We start from the raw sequence: 20,083 nt of genomic DNA on the forward strand, positions 1-20,083 counted from the left end.
CCCCCCCCCACCAGCACCGCCGCGGCCGGCGGGAGGGGCGGGGGGCGGTGGGGGGGGCAGGGGCGGGGCCGGGCCGGGCAGCGGAGGGGCAGTTGTGGCGCGGGGGCGGGAGGGGCTGTTGGGGTTGGTGTGAGGGATCACTGAGAAGGGGGCAGCCGGCTGTGAGGGGCTCTGTGGGGAGGGGCTGGTGGTGTCAGGGGCTTTTGGTGTGAGGGGATTGTGAGGGGGGGGGTGTTCTTGTGAGGGGTCGTTGATGTAAGAGGTCGTTGGTGTGAGGGGTCTGTGAGGAGGGGGACAGCCGGCTGTGAGAGGTTGTGTGGGGAGGGGGCGTCGGTGTCAGGGGCTGTTGGTGTGAGAGGACACTGAGGGGGGGTGTTGGTGTGAGGGTTCTGTGAGGAGGGGGCAGCCGGCCACAGGGGGTTGTGTGAGGAGGGGGTTTGGCGTGAGGGGCAGTTTGAGGGGGCAGGTTGGGCAGTGTGAGGGGTAATTAGGGTGAGGAGTCACTGAGGGATGGGAGGGAACCGGCACCTGGGGGTGACGAGGGGAGTTTTGGGGAGAGGGTTTTGGGGATCCTGAGGGGGGAGAGGGGCCTGATGGTGGTGGGCTGCTGCTGAGGCCGTAGGAGCTCAGCAGGGTTGTGGGGGGACAGCAGGCATGAGGGGGAATGGGGAGACTGAGCAGAGGCATGGGGCAGCTTGGCTGGGGGCTCTGGGAGGGAGCAGAGAGAAGGGAGGCTCAGCAATGGGGCAGATGAGGCCTGGACATTGGTGGGGAGATGAATTGTGAGAGCAGTGGAGAGGCCTGGGGCACGTGGGAGCTTTAGAGGGGCAGGTGTGGGAGAGTAGGGTGTTTTGGGGGCAGGTTGGCTGGGGTAAGGCTGAGTGGAGCTGCCTCTCCAGTCAGGAGCAGCTCAGCTACCAGCAGTGATAATCCCAGGAGGTGGTAGGTGCTAACTCTTGTGCAGCTGCCCTCACCGAATGGGTGCATTTCAGCCTGCCCTTGGCCAAACTGTGTCTGGTTTATGATCACAAAAGGAAAAAAAAATCTGATGGACTGAGCACATGGCCTCCCAAGCTGTAGTCTTGGTTCTCAGTCTTGGTGTTGAACTTGGTAGGTTGTTGAGCCTTTGTATGTTTTGGTATCTCCATCTATGAAGCAGAGATAACAGTTGGCTTCATGCAGGGATTAATTATCGCATCTTGTAGTCACGTATTTGTTTATTTGTTTTTACTATAGATTACAGCTGGAGGAATTCTAAACAGTCCACTTCTCCTTGTCTTGGTGTTTGAGCGCATTGTGCTCCTGTCTGAACAGAGGAAATCACTGAGGTCAGTCTCCCTTGTGTTTACAGTTGCTTTCCCTTTCAGAAGTATGGGGGCAAAGAATCATCAAAATAACAATTCGTACTGACATCCTGATAATAAATGAATAGAAACAGTTACATAAGACACAAACTTTGTCAAAGGTGTGTTTGTAGGGATGGCTTCCGCTTTTGAATTCAGGCTTATACTGAAGGGGCAGTGCACTCGGTTATAAAGTACCCTGCAAATATTCAGTTTTGAAGTGTCCCCAGTACGAAATAATCCAATTCCATAAATCCAGTATTACTGCTCCTGCTGACATAAAAGAAGCGAAACAAACTTCCTTCCTATTTTCCCATAATCTAATAGGTATTTTGTATCATAAGGCTTTGTATCCAGCAGGCGTTGAGGGTGATGCTGGATACTATTTATATAAACTTGGCGTTTACCTTTAGACAAGCAGAGCTACTGGGGACTATTCAACCTGGGATGGGGGAAACCTGAGGAAAGCTGAGAACAGAGATTGGCTGTAACAACTGTGGACCACACCTAGAGTTTTGTGAACTTGGCACATAGTGGTCTGACACTTTGCCTTTTCAGATCCCAATAGGAAAAGTAAGACAGATGTGGATCACTTCAAACACATGTAGTTTAGGTATTGGGAGAAGCAAACTAAAGGTTTATCTGATTATCTCAACCTCGAAGTTGGCAGCTATGACAGGAAACTTGGTTTCATTCATCTGCCAAAGATATTTGTAGTGTATCATTTGACAAGTTAAAAGGCATTTTTGTAATGACAGAAAAATAAAACCATTCACTTTCTGAAAATACGGTTCCTGTCTTCTAAAATAAAATGGGTTTGGAGACATGCTTCTGGGGAAATTAGGGACATGCTTGAAAGGTAAATATTTGTATTTTCAAATGTTAGAACAATGGTGTTTAAGGCAAAACCGCTCAGCATGGCCTGTCAGTATAAATTTGATTTTGTGCTTGTTTTGTCAAATTAGTGGGTATCATTTGCTTTTGGAGATGGGAGAACAAAATGGAGCAGTGAGGGAGTGATCCGCCCACGGGGTCATAAGGTAGAATTGAAAATTGGATTCTTCTGAATCTTGATCTTGTACTTCTTCCTGCAGACAAATTGCCTTTAAAGCTCATGAATTATGAGAGTTAGCAAGGTCTGTGGAGCTAACCTGGCAAATGCCAGCAGAGAGTCTGGGCCTCAGCTCTTTGTGTTACACACATAAAAAGATAATGAGAGCACTAGGTAAAAATCCTTAGAGTCTAACAGTGGCTGCAGAAAAATGTGAATAATGCTTTTGTGTGAACAGTCAAGTATTTTACTTAAAATACTAGATCTGTATTTGGTACGAATTCAGTGACTGCTTCGAAAATATACAGTATCGTCTGTGAACAGACAGTTTAGAAAAAGTCCACTGAAATTCTGAAGGAACAGCCAGTATGAAAACTACCTTGATTGTTGTCAGCTAAACTAAACAGCACATTTAGCTTTCCTAGTCCTGTGCATGAGGCATGTTCTTGCTGCCTTCTCAGATGACCATAGCAGGCACCTAGAAAGTTAGTTTAGCTTCATTTGCTAATTTTCTGATGCAAATTTAGTCCATTTAAAGAACTTTATTACATAAAAGAGTATGTCTGTATCTGGGATTCGCACCAGTCTATCTATCAGTTAGCCATACTCAAAGTTAATTCCATCTGGAGGAGGTGCCAGAACATCAATAAATAAATATTACAAATTGCCTAGCGGTTCAGCTGACAGGCAGAACTGGTTTCAACACATTGTTCCCAATGTGCTGCTGCAGAGCTGGTCCTGGGGTAGACCTGTATGACATTCCAGCACGGACAGGACCTTTAAGAGCATGCATCAGCACTCCATAATATTGTAGGAGAGGAAGTAGAGAACAATACTGTGTCCAAAGGAAACTGTGGCAAGAATTTATTCAAGGCACGTTGTAATTACTCGAGCTGGGAGTTCGGCCAGGACATTGGGGTTAACACCCCTACTCCTTTAGAGGTGTCATAGTTTATTTTTTTTTAATGACTTTAAGTGATGAGAAGCTTGGCTTTCTGTCTCAGCAAAATGACACCAGCTCTAGCAGTGTGAACTTCTTACAGCAACACAAAGGTGCTGGTTCAGAACAAACTCAGAGCAGTGATGTGGCCTAGTACAGTAATCATTGCTTTATAAATACTCGCAGTAGATAAGAAAGATAAGAGTGTGATTAGGGCACGGTTTCAGCTGCTGTAATCACAGCCATGCCTTCCTCAGCCTTCAGTCCACATGCTGCTTGAATCTGGCCATTTTTAAGCAAAGGATTTTAAATTTTAGAATAAGTCACAGAACTTGAAGCAAAGAAATTTGTTTATTAATTATAGAACAGTTATGAACAGCTTTTTTCGGGGAAATTTGTCATCAGACAAGCAGAATGTAATTTAGCCAAATTAGGCAGTTCTTTTAATTCTTTCTTGGCACTGAGATTTTTTAAAAAGTATTCTGTGTGTGTATGATGTGCAGGTTTAGAAACTAACTTTCAGGTTGTTGTTTGCTCACAAATAAGAGAAGCACTCGTGTGCTTTAGTGTGTGAGCAGTTGTGCAATGCACAAGTGAGGAATTGTTCTCCTTTTACTAGCTCATGAAACCTGCCATCATTCCTGTAGTGCAGTTTGGGCCATTATTATGGGTTATGAGGTTATACAGGAAAAACATGTTCTAGATGGTCAAAATAAACGAGGCAGAGTCTTCCAGATTGTTGTAATCTGGTTTTGTATCAATGAAGTAAACACTTGGGTACATCCACTGGGATGAAGATACCATGTTCAGGAAGTGTCCCTCTGACAGTTTGTGTTGTAATGACAAAAATGAAGCAATACTGATGTTATTACGTAACTGCTTTTGTATTGTATGACAACAATAATACCACTTCACTCTTCTCTTACCTTTTATTAGATGAACAAACATGCTCCTTGCTGGGCACTTCTGATTGACCTGTGAGTCGAGTGGTTTTAGCTATTAAGGAATGGGAAAATGGTGGCACAAGAAGTACATGCAAGGTCATATGGAAAATCAGTTTCAGAGACACAAACAAAATCTCAGCCTTCTGACTGTCCCACTCTACCCTCTGGGCAACCAGACAGAAGTGGAAAAGTGGCTTGCAGTGTGACTCAATAGCTTTTCCTTCCTCAGCCACTGCCATGCTGGGCAATTACAAATAAATGCCAGTAGGTCATTTCCACCTGAGTCAAACAGGTTTCCAAGGGACTCCAGGTAGGATGTCTTCTGCTGGTGAAGGCTCTTTGCAATGGTTTTGCTTTGAAATACTTGCACAATTTCAGAACTAACTGCTTTTCCAGGCCATGACAAATGAGTATAAGGAGGGTCTATTCAGGTGTCTCGAATCTTTTCCCAATGGCAGAGCTGAAGGGGGTTTTACTCTGGCATTGGTTCAGAATGCCTGGAATGGGCACAGTGATCAGTATTGTGAAGGCCTTGACCTTGAAGAGTGGCTGATGGAAAGAAGTAGCACAGGAAAGGCTTGTGCCTTGGCTCTGGTCCTTGGATGGGTAAGAAGAGGCCTTTGGCAGAGAAGGGTGAAAGGTGACTAATAATGTGAAACTGGGAGGAAACTCATTACAATTATGCAATCTGCTGGTGGCTTTCTTTCTCTGAGAGAAGACACCTTTTGTTAGTTGTCCACTGGCAATTGCTGCTCATGCTGTTTTCTGAATAGGAGTCTAAAACACTTTTTTCTCTGCTTGACTTAGGAAGCTTAATTTAGCTTTGCAGCAATGAAAATACAACAGCACCTCATTTCTTTGTTGTCTGTCTGCAGAATTTCTTTTAGACTTACTTTGCTTCTTCCCTTTATTATTGGTTCTTTCTCTGACTGTCCAGTAGTTTAGCCAAGATGATGGAACTTTTTTCTTCTGTCATCCGCTCAGTCCCCATATCTCACTTGTTCCATGGTTTTCTGTGTCCTTGCCACACTTCCAAAGCTTCCATGGAGAATTTTCTTGTGGCAGATCAGGAAATGGTCTGGTCTAATCCTTCTCCACAGGTTTCCCCCCACAGCAGAGCCAGCAGAAGAGAGTTTGCTCTCTGCCTGACCCTGCTGGGTTAGGGCTGGATGTCTTAGCTCAGACCCAAGCCTAACAGTGCTGTGACTGCACTGGCCTTTGTCCTAGACTGGCTGGTGTATGGGTGTGTATTTACACCTGCTCTCCCTGGTACAGGGATGTAGCTTCTGGAAGAACAGTTTGCTGGAGATGATGATTGGAACTGCTGGAGCAAGAGCAGGTGGAACTTAGATTCCATATTAGCATGGTGGCTTTTCCAGTGATCTGCAGTGAACACTGTTAACCCCATCTGGATCTTGATCTCCTGTTTTATAGATTTTATAGCTAAACCAACATTTTACATTGTTGTAAACATGCTCCCAGGAACCGATTCTTATTATAATCTGTAAAATAGTTGTGAAAATGTGGCCTTGCTCTTCAGCAATTCTGCAGTCACCTATCTCTGAGACATTGTATTTCACCCTTGAATAAGATCCTAGACCAGAAAAAGGGTTAGACTGCATACAGATTAACAAATCTGTTGCTAGTATCTCTGGCTACTGCAGCATGACTCACCCATCAGTGCTTGTCAGTGTCTGGCGTGACCTCATTGAAAGCTTCAACATCTCATATGTGAAGGCAGGTTGTAAAATCCAGTGTGGGAATCCTAAATAGGTGGAGAATTAAGTTCTGAGAGTGTGATAATGCATACATCATAAACATCCCCCTAGAAATCAATTATGCCCTCACCAAAAATATTCTTACAGATTTCTGAGGGTCTCTTGATGCTAAGCCTGCCTTACCTTGCTTCTACTAAAAAAATACCTGTAACTCAAGGCAGCAATAGAAATTAATGCTGGTGGGAAAATTTAAGAGTGAATGGGACAGGTCAGGAAGAAGATGCTCTGTCATTTGCAAGGGCAAGAAAGAGCTGATGGTTCTTTTTTATTTATCAGTTTCTACAGGCTTTTGCTCTTTCTGTTCCTCCTGTGTCAGTACGGGGGGGCTTCTGGTATGCTGCTTGAGGGAGACAGGTGAACAAAGAGCAACAGGGGCTGTAATAAAGGGAGTGTATGAGCAAATTAGTTTGTGATATCTTATATGTGGCTTAGATATGTAGTGTGATGATGAGAGAAAAAGTGGGAGGCAACGGGAGTTCAGAAATCAGATGGTTCTCTTCAGCTGGTGCTTGCTGAGTAAACATGAAGCTTGTGCTCAGTGCCTGTACCTCCTTCCCCTGGGTTGTCACACACTAGCAGATACAAGCAATGCTGCTCATTCTAAACTGAGCCAGCTGTTGGCAGTTTAATTGCAGAGCCCACATCTAGAAACAGAAGCTCTTGTCTTCTCACCTGCTACTGAGGGAACTTTTAGTCTCTAAAAATCACAAGACTGGCTTTGTCCCACAGGTATCTGCTGCCACTTAAATGCCTGGCTGAAAGTGAAGTCCCTGGCTGCTGGTCTGGTTGCTGTCCTTAGGATATGTGAATGTCTGTTCCTGTTTTGCTGTAGGTGATTTCTGTATGTGGCAAGTTGTCTGTGTCAGCCTGGCAGCTTTGTCCATAAGCAGCAGTGGTTATTGTCTCTTGGTTTCCCAACCCCACTGTCCTCAAAGCTGCAGCTCTTCACTGGTTCCACAGACCTGCTTTGTCACAAAGTATCAGTAACTTTGCAGAAGTCACTGTATCCTCTGCTGTGGATCAACCGTGGCACCTCTCTGAATGTAGGTAGGTCCCTCCTGCAGACCTGCTTTTCTGTCCAAACTCTTACCTGGCAAATTTGTTCTCTTACTTTTGCCTTAGGTAGATGATATTATGACTTCTGCATTCCTTAATATTTTTTTTCTTGAGACTGGGAACATGGATTATTATTATTATTTTTTTGGGGTGGGGGAAGTGGGCAAAGATCCGGTTTTATGTTCATTTTATGTTCTGGTCCTTCTTTAAAGAAGGTGTAGAAAGTCATAGAATCAAGGCACGCATGTGATTTGTAAGGAGAAAATAGGCCACCTTATACCTTTTCATCCATGATTCCTTACCATGGAGATCAGCCAGATACTATTTGCTTGGCTGTTTCATGAATCCAGGGTGAAATAAGTTGATGGCTCTGCCCAGTTTCTAGTACACTGTGCACATACACTCAAAATACATCTAGTTCTAGAATTAACGTCTCTGATGTTCTTTGCACAGAGACCAAGGCCTAGATGATGTTTTGAGACTGAGCATGCCTTCCCTGGATGATCTGATGGATGTGCATCGTGATATACTTGGGTGAAAGAGATGGAAGCCCCAAGTGCTGCCCATGCTCCATTCAGCTGTGGGGGCGTTGGCTTCAACGATTGATCCAGTATTTGAAGCCCTATTTACATTTACATCCTTGATTTACATCTTGAATTTTAGTATCTTGGCAGACCTGTCTTTCACATACTAAGGCATACCTCGGGTTCGAGTAGAATCCTGCTCTTACGTCAAGCTCAAACCTCATTGCTGCTCCCTGCGTTCAGCTGGAAAGGGACGGACACCATTTATGACTGAATATCCTGAGTCACCGATTCCCAGCTGGCATGTGCGCTGCAGTTCCGTCTCTTCCTTTCCGACTGCACTCCCTAGAGGAGATTGGGAACAATTGCAGTTGTCAGCTCCAGCGTGGTGCGTGCGCTTGTCAGGAACCACACAATTGGTGGACGAACCCTGACTACGTCTATGGGGTGAGCTGCCTGTGATTTGTTACTGTAAGCCTGATGTTTCCATACTGGAAAATAGAACAGGTGTAGGCATATTAAAATAAATCAGTTTCTTTATATTTACTAGTAAAACATCTACGTTGTGGAGATGGTGATAGAATGTCTTCATTAAATAATTGGTGAAGACCGGTGATTCCAGTAATGCTCTCACAGTAAGATAAATTGTGTGAAAGTGGCTGAAAACTAAGAATCTAGAGAGGTGATGAAAGGTGAAGTGGTTACTCCCTACACTGGCAAAGCTCTGCTAGCAGGAACACGGGTCCACCATGCAGGAGCCAACAGGTTATCTGTCAGCCACTCTTGTCGTGCTGTGTTTGTTATCGTGCTTGTGCAGCGTCCCAAAGAAAGGCTGCTGAAGCTCAGCGGGGAAATAATGCAACATGTTGCTTTGTTATTTCATCTGACCAAAACATTTTCACCATGTAATGCTTGCTGCTAGTGTTGTTCGTGGCTCTGGGGGAAGCTGAAACACAGAGCACTTCATTGAGCTTTTTGATCCAACAGGTCTTGACATATTGCTGCTGGACATGTCTCTGTGTCTGATCTGAACTGCGACAGTTCCATTCTGTCCTGCTAAAATAACAACATATTAAACAATACTTTCTGTCCGTGGTGTTTCCACCTATTGACTAAAAAGTTAAATTCTTACTAAGCTAGTTTTAATTTTCATGTCATAAAATATTAGTTAATGGTCAGCTGATTTCCCTGGCATGAAGATTGTAAAGTATATAACACAGATTAATGCTTGCCTGGGACCAAATGAGTTGAAGCAGCTCCTTCTGCTGAAACACAGAGATGAAATACAGGGAAATACAGAGATGCTCTGCAAATCAAATCTCTGTTTACAACAGGTCACCAGTGTTTGCCTGGGACAGTCCATCCTGTTAGCAGGCACTGATCCTGCTATGGAGGAGATATGTGGCTTATGCTGACTCATGAAAGCAGGTGCAAGTTGCATCAGTGAAATAAGAAGTGTCTCACCTTAGAAGCGGGATGTAGGTTTTGGTGTAAGAACTGTTAAAGAACCACCTTTAGAAGAAAGCTGGGGGGAAAAATATATGAGAGAGACTCTGAAGCCTGACTTGATGAAATTATGATTCTTCTTGTTGCATCAGGGGCTTGTTCCAAATGAAATAGGTGCACAGCTGTTAATACCACTGCCTGAAGGGTCTTGGGAAAACATGCACTGTAGCTGCAGACAGCAGTAGTCCTAAGGGGACTTTTCTGGGGTGGATTGGCTGACAGCTGTTAAAAAACTTTCATACTTATTCCTTCTTTATAGATCTGACTCATCTGTCCTAAATACACCAGTTTCAGTATTTTCTTTTCTCTCCTATCATTTACCTTGTATTTCATATCCTTCAAGCTTCTTTTTGTATCTCTGGGCTTAATTCTGTTAAATCCAGTTGCTTTGGCTTCTACTCTGCCTGCGCTTTGCACCTGCTACAGAACCCCAGCAAACTTGGCAACCAACCCTTGGGCACTCCAGAGAAAACAACTGTCTAGACCAGGCACCTTCTGCCCGATGCCCTGGATGTACCCCAGAGCTCCCAGGCATTACTCTGTATTCAGAACAACATGTTGCTATGCAAATGGTTCCTTTCTGCTCTTCCTTTTACTCCCACAGAGATATGTGCACCCGACTTCTCAGCAGGCACTATACTAATGTTTATTGATCTTTTACAAAGTTCTGATGCAAAGGAAGATTGATAAAATCTTATCCGGTGTTTTTGTGAACTCATAATTGCACCTGCCTCCTCCTAGGGAGTGAGGCAAATGGGAGTGAGGGAGCCAACAGAATAAACAGCACCTTCTGCAGAGGCCTTTAAAGAGCCTCTGGTATCCAGCAGAATTCAGGAAGGTGTATTACTCTTTCCTAAAAGGAAGAGAAATCAAATCTTGGTGTAAAGAGTCCTATGGCATGGGCAGGGCAGAGAAGCCTTAATGCAAAGTCACAAGCCATTCCAGTTAAAGCCCCTGTTGCCCCTAGGCAAACACAGAGCCTGTCAGCATCCTGCACCTTTCATACAGAGATGTGACCAAAATAGCTTCACAACTTTACAATGTGGTTAAAAATAGCTTGCAGGTCAGCTTTTTTTCTCAAAAGTGGTGGTGACATCAGGGGGAGAGCACTCTTGCTGCTGTTCAGTGCAGGTAGAACTGGGGTAAACAAAGCAGGGACAGCAGCAGTTTAATTAGCTAAGTAGCTTTGAGGAAAGAGAGAGAAGGGGTAAGAAAGGACTAAGGAGGTGCAGTGGAGAGATTGACTAAAGCGTTAAAGGTGTGGTTAGACCCGCTGCCACTGGCCAAGTTAGTGTGCTTGTACACAAACAACTTCTCCCTGGGTTTTGTTTCCATGATGTTTAAGAGTTATCAGTCTGTTCCTGTCTCCTTGTGGCCTGTGTCAGGATGTGTCACTGGACTGGCTGGTGAGCCAGCACAGCGTGTTTCTTGCTCCTCATTTCCAGACAGTGAACACAGCCCATGACATCACCTCTGGCCAGTGGCAGATCAGAGGCCAGGCCATGGCAATGGCAAGCGTGTTTTGCCGTAGCCATTCAACCAGAGAGTTGATCTTTTACAGTGCATTTGCATGTGGAGAAATCTGGATGGCCCTTCATTCTAGGGGGATTTCAGTATTTGTTCTTGGGCCAAAAATAGACTGTTTTTGTGGGGTTGAACTGTCTGTTTTTGTAGAGCATTAAATTTTACCAAAGGAGCAAAGCTGTTCGTCATGATCCTCAGAGTTTTAGTCTCTGTTGTGTATACTAAGTCTGGCCATGGAGATGAGTCTCAGCCAAGTCTGGGAGTTAAGTGCCTGATTTGGAACGTTGCAGGAATCTAATGTAGGTTATGTGAGGTTTGCCATGCCTGCAGCCCCTGTGCTGCTGAGGTAAGTGTACTGCAGCAGGCTGTGCTAGTGAGAATTTCCTTTGTGCTGCAGGTTTCATGCCTCGTGCTTTTATGGTGCTGAAAGAGGGGAAGGAAGCAACAAGAATGTGAAAAATCAAGGCCAGGTCATTACTGTCAGGTGAGGACAGAGTCCTGTAGCCAGTCAGATGTGACAGAACACACTTGCTGATGCTGCTACCAGGAAGCTTGAGAGAAATGTGACTGAGTGAGAGCAGTGCGCATGTGCCTTTGGAGAAAGGAGGCTATCTGTGAGCTCTTGCAATGCTTTTCTCTGCCCAGCAACATCATTGCTTCTATTCCTTGCATTCTGCTTAAGCAGTTGTTCTGCTTTTATGATCCAATCTATTCTTCATACAGGGCCATCTTCACACTGAGCACCTTCACTGTCATAGCAGTTACTGGAGAAGAAGGACTGACACGACCTCAGGTTTGCTTTGAGGGCAAAAGTACCATAGTTACTGTTCTCTTAAACTACCATGAGAGCCTTGTAGGGCCAGCCTCTGTCCCCACCTGTGTAAAATGGCTCCTGTTGCCTCAGAAAAGGGAGCCTTCAGCCAAATGCATCTCCATATTGACAGCTATAGAGAGAGTTATGCACATGATCAGCTTGCTAAGGATCTCATATGATGTGCAGCTGAAAATCAGCTGCCAATAAAAAAGGAAGCTCTGCATCCCTACTTATGTGATTCTAGTGCATTTAGAAGCCACAGGCCGTGTTGATTGCAGACTGCAGTTAGAATAGGTTATAGGTAAAATCAGCTCAATGCCACCACCATGACCATTTAGCACAGTCATTTCTGAGCACTGCAATACAGCTCTCACCACTGCCTGCTCCTTCCCTTCAGTGAGAGCTGCTCTCTGGTCTGCCCTGCCCAGCTTGTAAACATAGCTCATCAGCCTCTGCTGCAAATGAGCTGCGTAGGTAAGGGGAGGAGGAGGAGGAGGCAGTCCCACTGCAACCTGCCCATCCCAGCCAGTCACAAATGCTCCGTGCTCCTGACGCTTTCTCAAGTTATTTGCCACGTGAACCGTGTGCCTATAAAACTTTGCTGTTTCCTTAAATGCTCTGCCTTTTGCAACAGGAGGTCATTTCCCAGTGGGGAAAAACAGGCTGTTGATGTGGTAGGCGCTCAGCTTGTAGTTTGGATAAAATCCAGGGCTGATTAGTTTGGGCACAGCACTGTGCTAACACAGGCAGAATGCACCCAGACTGGCTCCCATCGGGATAGTGCTGCTCTCCCCACACTGCTGTCCACGGCCCCCGGTCCAGCGTGAGCACCAGTCCCATCCCTGCCTGCACTGACTTGCCCACAGGGAACCAGAATTTGCACCCAGTGCTGCTTGCCCGTGTCTTTACTGGTGTCAACCCTCCCAAAGCAAATAGTGATTTGCCTGTCTGCACTGACTTGGCTGTGCAGTAAGTCCATAGCTAAGGAACCGCCCTCCATAGAAGATATTGAGGCATTTTAGAGGAACTTCACTCTGTCCCAGGAAGTGCACTGAAGTGAGCAATGCTGCAGTGGGCAAGAAAACCTACCCAGGAGCCATTAATCTCTCAACATCTGTAGCCCTGCGGTTGTAAGCACTGGGGGTTGTCTTCCCCTGTCTGCAATTACTAGCTAGCAACTGGGAATTCAAAGGAATCTAGGATATCTTTAGGAAGCAAGTACCTACTCTTTGCCTCCTCTCAGGAAGCAAGGTCCTTCATTACAGCCTGTTGTGGCAAGGGGCTTGCAGATAAGGAAGAAGGGCAGGAAACCTGCTGGGCTTTGCTTCTTTAGCAACTCTAAATATTTTCCATAGTCTTAGCACTGTGAGTCAGCATTTCTAGAGCCTTGACTTGTTTATAGCAGCAATCAGTGAGATGGTACAAGGTAGGTGGGGTGTGTGTGTCTAAAAGGAGAAACCCTTTGCCCAGGCACAAATGGGGAAGGTATTGACTGTATTTCCAAGATGTGACTAATGGGAAGCAAAGGACTGAACAGTAACTGCAGTGGAGCCATTTGCAGGGTAAGGAGTTTCCTAGTGTGAGTAAGGGAATAGGTACTTTACAAAGCTGTATATTTTGTATTGTCATAGTAAGGACACCGCAAATATTTGTGATGATTAAAATAGTGGGATAAAGGTAACACTTCCTGTCTCCAGTGGTTATGGATTCATTTTGCACTGGCCTGGCCAGATGGGCTGCGGGGCAGGAAGACCCCCCAAAAGCTTACAGGTTACAGATCAAACACTGAGGTTTCCATTCAGAGCCTATACCTGCACTGGAATAAGGAACATCAGTTATGGGATATCTTCTGTCACCACATGCAAGATTTTTCCCTATGCCTGTTTGGTCAGCCTGGCTGGATTTCATGGCAAAGGGAGGTAACACCAAAACCAGTACATATTTTAGATCTTCAACGTCACTTCTGCAAAGGTATTTATTTTGAAAATTCTAGTTTCCATAGCAATGTAGTGCTGTTCTCTCTCATCTTTCTCCTATTACTCCAGTCTTAGCAGCCATTAGATAAATTATCAGAGAGGCAAACCTTAGCATTTTTTTATCTTAAGTGACTTTATATATGTTGGTTCCTTCGTGAATCAGAGGCATTTAGTCAGGGATTGACTCATATCCTTTCCTGGGGCTGACATGAGGTCTGTTGCAGTGCAAAGATGATAATGAAGAATGAATATTCTTAATTAGACTTGGTGAATGAATTCCTAGGCTACTTCCCTGTAGAGTGGAGGTCTTATATCTAGAATTCTGGTTCAATTCTAGATGAGTTGTTTATGTTATGTCTTTAGATTTTACTTGTGTTTTGCTACAGCTTCATTAGGACATCATGGTTTTGTTTCATACATGTAGTAAATAAATTCTTTTGTAAGGGTTGCACTGCTGTTCAGCTGCTGTTCTCCACCCCAGAGGTGACTTTTGGACACAGTTTCCCTTCCTGTTAGCAGAGCCAGAGCTCATGGCTCCTTCCTTCATTCATTTCAATATCAAGATAAAAGAAGCAGTTAAGAAAATAAGGCAAGATCTTTTTTATTGGTGGGTTTGGTTTGTTTGTTTGTGTTGTTGGTTTTTTTGTTCTTGTTTTGTTTTGTTTCCTGCTGCATCTTGTCTTTCCTGGTCAAGGAACTACTAGTCTTGCCAGAATAGTTATGCAGGTTGGAATGTAAAAATCCCAGACTTAACCCTGCAGCAATGATGGCATGCAAAAAGCAAAGATGTGGAGATGACTTATTCTGATGGTGTAGTTTGCCTTTTAAGGAGATGGTTTAGTGAGTTCTTTTGCCTATATGAACTGTATCTCCACCTGGGGAGCTATGCCAGAATAGCTGTTCCACAAACCCTTTGCTGCGAACAATAGCCTTTGTCCTGGAATTCAGTCCTCATGAGTAGGTAAGCAGTGAAGTACAGAAACTGTGTGGGAGAACGAGAGTGGCACTGTGGACCAGATTCCAAGATAAGGAAGTAGGGCTAAAGACGAGGCAAGGATTAGCCTTTGACTTCTGCACTGCCGTCACTTAGTAACAAAAATACCTGAATTATATAAATTGGAGCACAGATCCAGTAAGTTGAGGGTGCAGGAACTCCTCTGTGGAATGTAGATGTTAGCAGGCATCTGCTGCACAGCGCCCATTGCTCGCTGTGCCAGTGAGTCCTGGTCTCTGGTGCCTCATGTTTTCCTCCCTAACTAAAGCCATCAGCTGTATCATTTGTATTCAGCGCATGAGTTCTTCGGAGGAGATGGTTTTAGAGAAGTAACTTCTTCCCCCTGCTTCTGTTTGAGCTCCCCAGGTGCTGGATACCTGGCAGAAATAGCCTTTTAAATCCCATGAGGTAGAGGCTCACCTGTGCTCCAAAGAATAGTAATCCTTCCAAAATCTCTATTTTAGTTGTCAAATATTTACTTTTAGCTGAATTATGCCCATTCATTGAGAAAACTAATAATACTTTGCTCTTCACAATATGGCCTATCAGTGAATCCCATAAATATTTTATGCAAAGCATTTAAAGGTGGTTGCTTATCTTTTCATTTACTTTTTTTTTCCCCTTTGTGTTCTTGTGTTCCTATGTTTTGAGATAAGGTTAACAAAAGTTCTCCCAGCTGTTATCTCTAGGCTATGAATTCTCTAATACCTTCACTGTGGACTTTCTGATTCACTCCCTTAGAGGTGAATGGTCACAGTCTTTTTAAATTTCCTTCAGACAAGGGCTCTTCTCAATCCCTAATCTTGGAGTCAACCATCATTGCCCTGTGTCACACAATGAAACAGCAATCACAGTAATAACTCAAATAATAACCCCTCCAGATTTTGGTTGTCAGTGCTGGGTATTGTTAGGTTGGAGACCCTGAGTGCAAACAAGCAATGGAGCCCCCACGTGCCAGATGCAGACATACCCAACACACATTTAAAAACTAATAATTAAAAAAAATCCCTGTTTCAAAATAACTGCTCGGTATCCAAATGGAATGAGAATGAAATGTGACTAGCGGCCTTGTGACTGTTGTGTTGTATAACAAGATAAAAAGTGCTTGGGATTTGTGGATTGAGCTTTTTCTCATTTGTCTTCTAGAGGTCAAAGTCTACTGCAAGCAGTGACCGATACAATCCCCCATGTAAGTCAGGCTGGACTGCCTGTGGCTCAGGTCCTAACTGCAGGGTGGTTTGTGCAAGAGCACTTTGGAAGGTGTTTGTGAAGATTTCTCTGTGTCCCTGTGATGGTCCTAGGGAACAGGAGGAGATCCAGAACTGTCTGAAAGGCCAGAGCCAGGATTCTTTGCAATTCTAGAGAAGTAATGATGAGAGATTTGGCTGAGGCCATCCTGCTAGCCTGCCTCTCGTGCTGCTTCTCATATGTCCAAGAAGCTGCCTCCAGTTTATACAATTGCACTCTAGTAAACAATTTTTCATGCAGATATGGGCAGCAGATGTTACTCATGCCTGTGTGAACACTTCAATGTCTTTACAACAGGGATGATCCTCAGATCCAGTGCTGTTAAACAATGGATGTACCCACCAGAAGTCCCACTGGTAACAGCCATTCCATTACAGCTTGCTCAAAACCCTTTGAAGGATGGTCACGCCATCCCTCTTCAGGCACTCGAGGGGATTGACTCACAAATATGAAAATATGAGCAAAATAAAATTAGATGGCTTAAGTGGCTGCAACCCCAGCTGTGCCCCACTGCCCGATTCCCAGAAGGTCATCCCTGCAGCCAGGCTGACTGTGGAAGGCAACTCCTGAGCTGCTGTACTGACAGCCCATTCTTAAGGGCGTTAATATTTGTCTGGCTCCTCTGTGAAACAGTTCAGGAAGCCTAACCAGAATAAAAATGTGCACTTTTTCATCTGAAGAATTGTCTTTTAGTTAATTTCTCAAATGGGCTCCGAGGAGCAGCAGTGCTGCTGTGAGGGCAGGGCAGAGGGAGAGAGATGACCTTCCCTTTTGGGTGCAGCCATTACGTCAGTTTTGCTGCCTCACAAAACTATGCCCTACAGTTATTTTTGGTGCTGGACTGCCTTAATTTTCTGGAGAGTGAATGAAGGATTAACATAGTGTGCTTATGGCATTTGGAAACTAAGTTTTTAGAAAAAAAAAATCATAATTCAGCATGTGCTCAGGTGCAAATGCTTAAATTGTTAGGGATCGGAGAGACGGATGTCCATGGTGCCCATTCCTACAATTCAGCTTGGGGTTAAATCCTTTTTAATTTTTTTGGCTTTGCTGCTTTTTAAGACCTCTAACCCAATGTCTACTATGAGGCTGCCTCTAGAGAGAGAAGCCTTTAAAGAGACCAGCTTTGTACCTATAAATAATGTACACGGCAGAGTACAAAAATGGAGCCAAGGAGAGGCTCCTCCTTACCTGACCGTGGTTGCGACAGCTCCGTGAGGATGGCTGTGGTCAGGCAGGAGGCTGCAAGGAGCACTCTCACCCCGTCATCCATCTTGACTAAACTGCTGCTGAGATCTGAGATTTCCAACACTTGAATACTCACTGGTAAATCACGACCGCATTGTACTGAAATACATTAGATTTCAGGGGCCAAACGTGGCAAGGTTTTGAACAGTGTGGTTATAATCCTACTTGGAACTAAAGGTCTGCTTGAGCGCTTTGTTAGGTTGGATGTGTTGGAATACGGAGAATTTCGCAAGTCTGAGCACTTGCTATAAATGAAAACACTGTGGCAAAAAAATGTAAATAAATGCCATACATACTTTGTATAAGAGCCCTTCCCAATATCTATAAATATGGTAATTTTGATGTTTCCCAATTTTGAGTTTTAAACAGGGGACAGACACAAGACTTCATCTATTACAAAGACAGCATTTTTCTTATCCTGGATTAGTTTTATAGTTTCAGTTTCCACTTACCTGAAAACACGTAATGGAAATTAAATGTAGCGTCTTAAAGATAATTGCCTTTGAAAGGAAATTATTTGTTCTTAAAAAATCACTTCAATAGCTTTTCAGTTTAAATGGATTTTAATATGAACACAAAACTCATCCCAGGTCAGACTCTCCAGGAAAACTTTCTTGTGATTCCTGTAGCAGTTGTTTCATTCCTTGCTGCCTTAATTTTGCAGCTTTAAATGGCAGGTTCTCTCCAAAGCCATCCACTTCAAAGCTTCATAAAATAGAGCTTTAAATAAATTACTGAGCTAGAAATTATACTGGCTGTGCCCAGCTTTGTGCCTGGATGTGGGAATACTTGGCACTGGGTGTGGAATTCCAAGGAAAATTACCTCTTTCCCTTGCCAGCTTGCCAAAGAGCAGTCAGAAGGAAAACTGCTGCAGCTGGGAAGACATGGAAATCTCCGGTTTCCCTTTTCCAGAGAACACAGGCTGGACAACTGCTGAATATTAACGCGCAGTGTAACCGGTGCAACGCTGGGCTAATGCTGGGATTAACACAAAGTACAGCCTCTGGAGGGGACATGTCCCAGCGTGGCAGGGAGGAGACACCAGGCCACAGGGCAGCAGTGCCTGCTGGAACTGCTCATACCTTTAAAATGCATCGCTGTGGATGCCGTGTGGAGTTAGTGGGAAGTGGGGAAGGTGTGGGACACCTGTGCTTTGTGTGCCAGGTGTGCTTCTGAAGGTGGAGGGCTCCAAGCTGTATTATTTTAGATTTTTTTAATCTGTTTTCGCAAGCTTCAGATAATATAATACTGACAACATGACACTTCTAAGCAGTGAAATAGTTTGAAATAGTTTGTCTTTCACAAAGAGACAACTCATCTCCCTCTGTATTCAGATTTCTGGTCTGTGTGTGTGCAGAGCTGACTTGTCCATAATTGTTTGCTTTCTTCAGAGTCTTTTGAAGTTTAAATCTTAAAGCCAGTTCCTTATATTAAAAATAAATTCTTCCAAGCCACCAATAAAATGTCAACTGTGATTAAAGCCTGACTCCTCATTTTAAGACTTGTCTCCTAAGAACCGTGAGGTCACTCCATGAGTCAGCATTTGAAAGGACCGTTATTCCTGAGAACATGGGTAAAGCCCAGAGTTCATGGTTGCTTGCTTAAATGGTTTCATCGTGTTTTAAATTGCTTTGCATTGTGCTGAAAGAAATGCAAACTGCAGGAATGGTTTGGCACAGAACTTGTGATATTTCAGGCACCTCAAGTCTTGAAAAAACCTCTCTGTATTAATGTAGAACTTGGTATTTCTGGTAGGAAAAGCTTTACCTCCTATGTAGTAAAGAGGAAGGTGGAGTGGGAAGCTGTGTTTGAGGCATAAACTTTCAACTGTGCTGTTGAAATAAAACTTGGGAACTGTAAAATCTCTGGGCAAGGGCTCTGTCCTTTGTACAGTGCCAAAGGCTGATAGGGCTTTCTAGACACAGGAACTTTATTAATTTTGTTTATTAAAATACTGAAAAATACAGCAGAGCATTAAGCTGCAAGGACAACCCTGACAAGCGCGTCAATACTATTTTGAAGATTATCTGTGCATCCTGCTTATTCTTTTTGTGTATGTTAATTATAACAGTCTTTAATTACATGATCAGATTTTGTCACTTTTCCTCCCTGTTTGCTGCAGTGCACACTGTCACGAGTATTTGGAGGTAATTAATCACAGCAGAGCAGCGAATAACTTGGAGCAGGATTCTGCCTCCAACTTCAGGCTGTGTCGATCTCGGGTCTCCCCATCCTCTCTGTCTTTTCCTATGTTCCTAATTAACTTCTGCCTCAGTTCCTTGCTGCTCTGCATTCAAACCATGTTTGTTTTGAAACCGTTTGTTTTGAAACCGTGCTGTCTGTGCAGAATTGGGCCTTGGTATTGAGCAGGGAACCTGGAGCAGCAGTAGAAGGGGAAAGTCTTGTTGGCCTTTCCCTCCTACAGTGGAGCCTGGTCAGAGCAGGGGAAGAAGTTCAGGTCATTTAGCTGGATAATTCAGGTCATTTAGCGGGGATAATCAGAGATTTGAAATGGTATAAAATCTGTTGCAAATGAGATCTCCTCCTTCCATTCTCGGGCTTCCCCAACAACCTGTGGTTTTTTGTTAAGCATCACTTAAACCTCCAGTGCTTCTCGGAAGGGGGCAGGAGCGTCTGTTGCAGCGACCTTTCCCTCTTAGGGTGGGTGCCGAGCACGCCCGGGGAGCGGCGGGTCCGCCCAGGCGGCTGCGGGTGGAGCCCTGGAGCCGGGCGGGCTCCTGCTGCTGCGGGAGCGCTGCAGCTCAGCCCGGCGGCGTTCCGGGGCGATGCTGCTGCCGCTCCGGCTCTCCGCGGCTGAGAGCCCGGCAGCTCACGGTGTTCACATCCCTGCCCAGATCCCCTCCGCGTGGCCCTGGCTGGGGCTGTTCCAACGTCCCCCGCCTGCCGCGGGGCGCAGTTCACCCGCTCCTTGGCGGTAAAACGCGGCTTTGCTCCCTCCCGAGCCGTCCTCCTCCCGGTGACCCCGCGGTGAAACCCCCCTGGGGCCGCACGGCGCTCATGGAACACCGGGGGGCGCGGGGGTGGCCCAGCGGCGAGGCACAGGGGCATCTCCGCCGCGGCCCCTCGCTCCGGCTTGGCCGCCCTTGCACGGGGAGGGGGCGAAGCGCGGCCGCCT

At 45.0% G+C, this 20,083-nt stretch overlaps 1 protein-coding gene and 1 long non-coding RNA gene across 4 annotated transcripts in view; one reads left to right on the top strand and one right to left on the bottom strand.

Moving 5' to 3' along the window:
• Positions 1 to 1,328: 1,328 nt before the first annotated feature.
• LOC113971159 lies at positions 1,329 to 7,900 on the bottom strand. The gene is made up of 3 exons (XR_003535458.1): positions 7,814 to 7,900; positions 5,953 to 6,043; positions 1,329 to 1,414 (listed from the first exon to the last, which is right to left on the bottom strand). It is a non-coding gene; the product is annotated as an uncharacterized LOC113971159 (long non-coding RNA).
• A 17-nt stretch (positions 7,901 to 7,917) lies between these two features.
• NUFIP2 (nuclear FMR1 interacting protein 2) overlaps positions 7,918 to 20,083 on the top strand; it is a 30,716-nt gene continuing 18,550 nt past the window's right edge. For all 3 annotated transcript variants that reach the window (XM_027690771.1, XM_027690772.1, XM_027690770.1), the window contains exon 1: positions 7,918 to 8,024. In XM_027690771.1, coding sequence (XP_027546572.1) covers positions 7,940 to 8,024 — 85 coding nt within the window. In that variant the 5' untranslated portion in view covers positions 7,918 to 7,939. The remainder of the gene's footprint in view (positions 8,025 to 20,083) is intronic.

Source organism: Neopelma chrysocephalum, unplaced genomic scaffold, assembly GCF_003984885.1.
Source record: "Neopelma chrysocephalum unplaced genomic scaffold, ASM398488v2 Primary Assembly neopelma1_82, whole genome shotgun sequence".
Classification (NCBI taxonomy): Eukaryota; Metazoa; Chordata; class Aves; order Passeriformes; family Pipridae; genus Neopelma; species Neopelma chrysocephalum.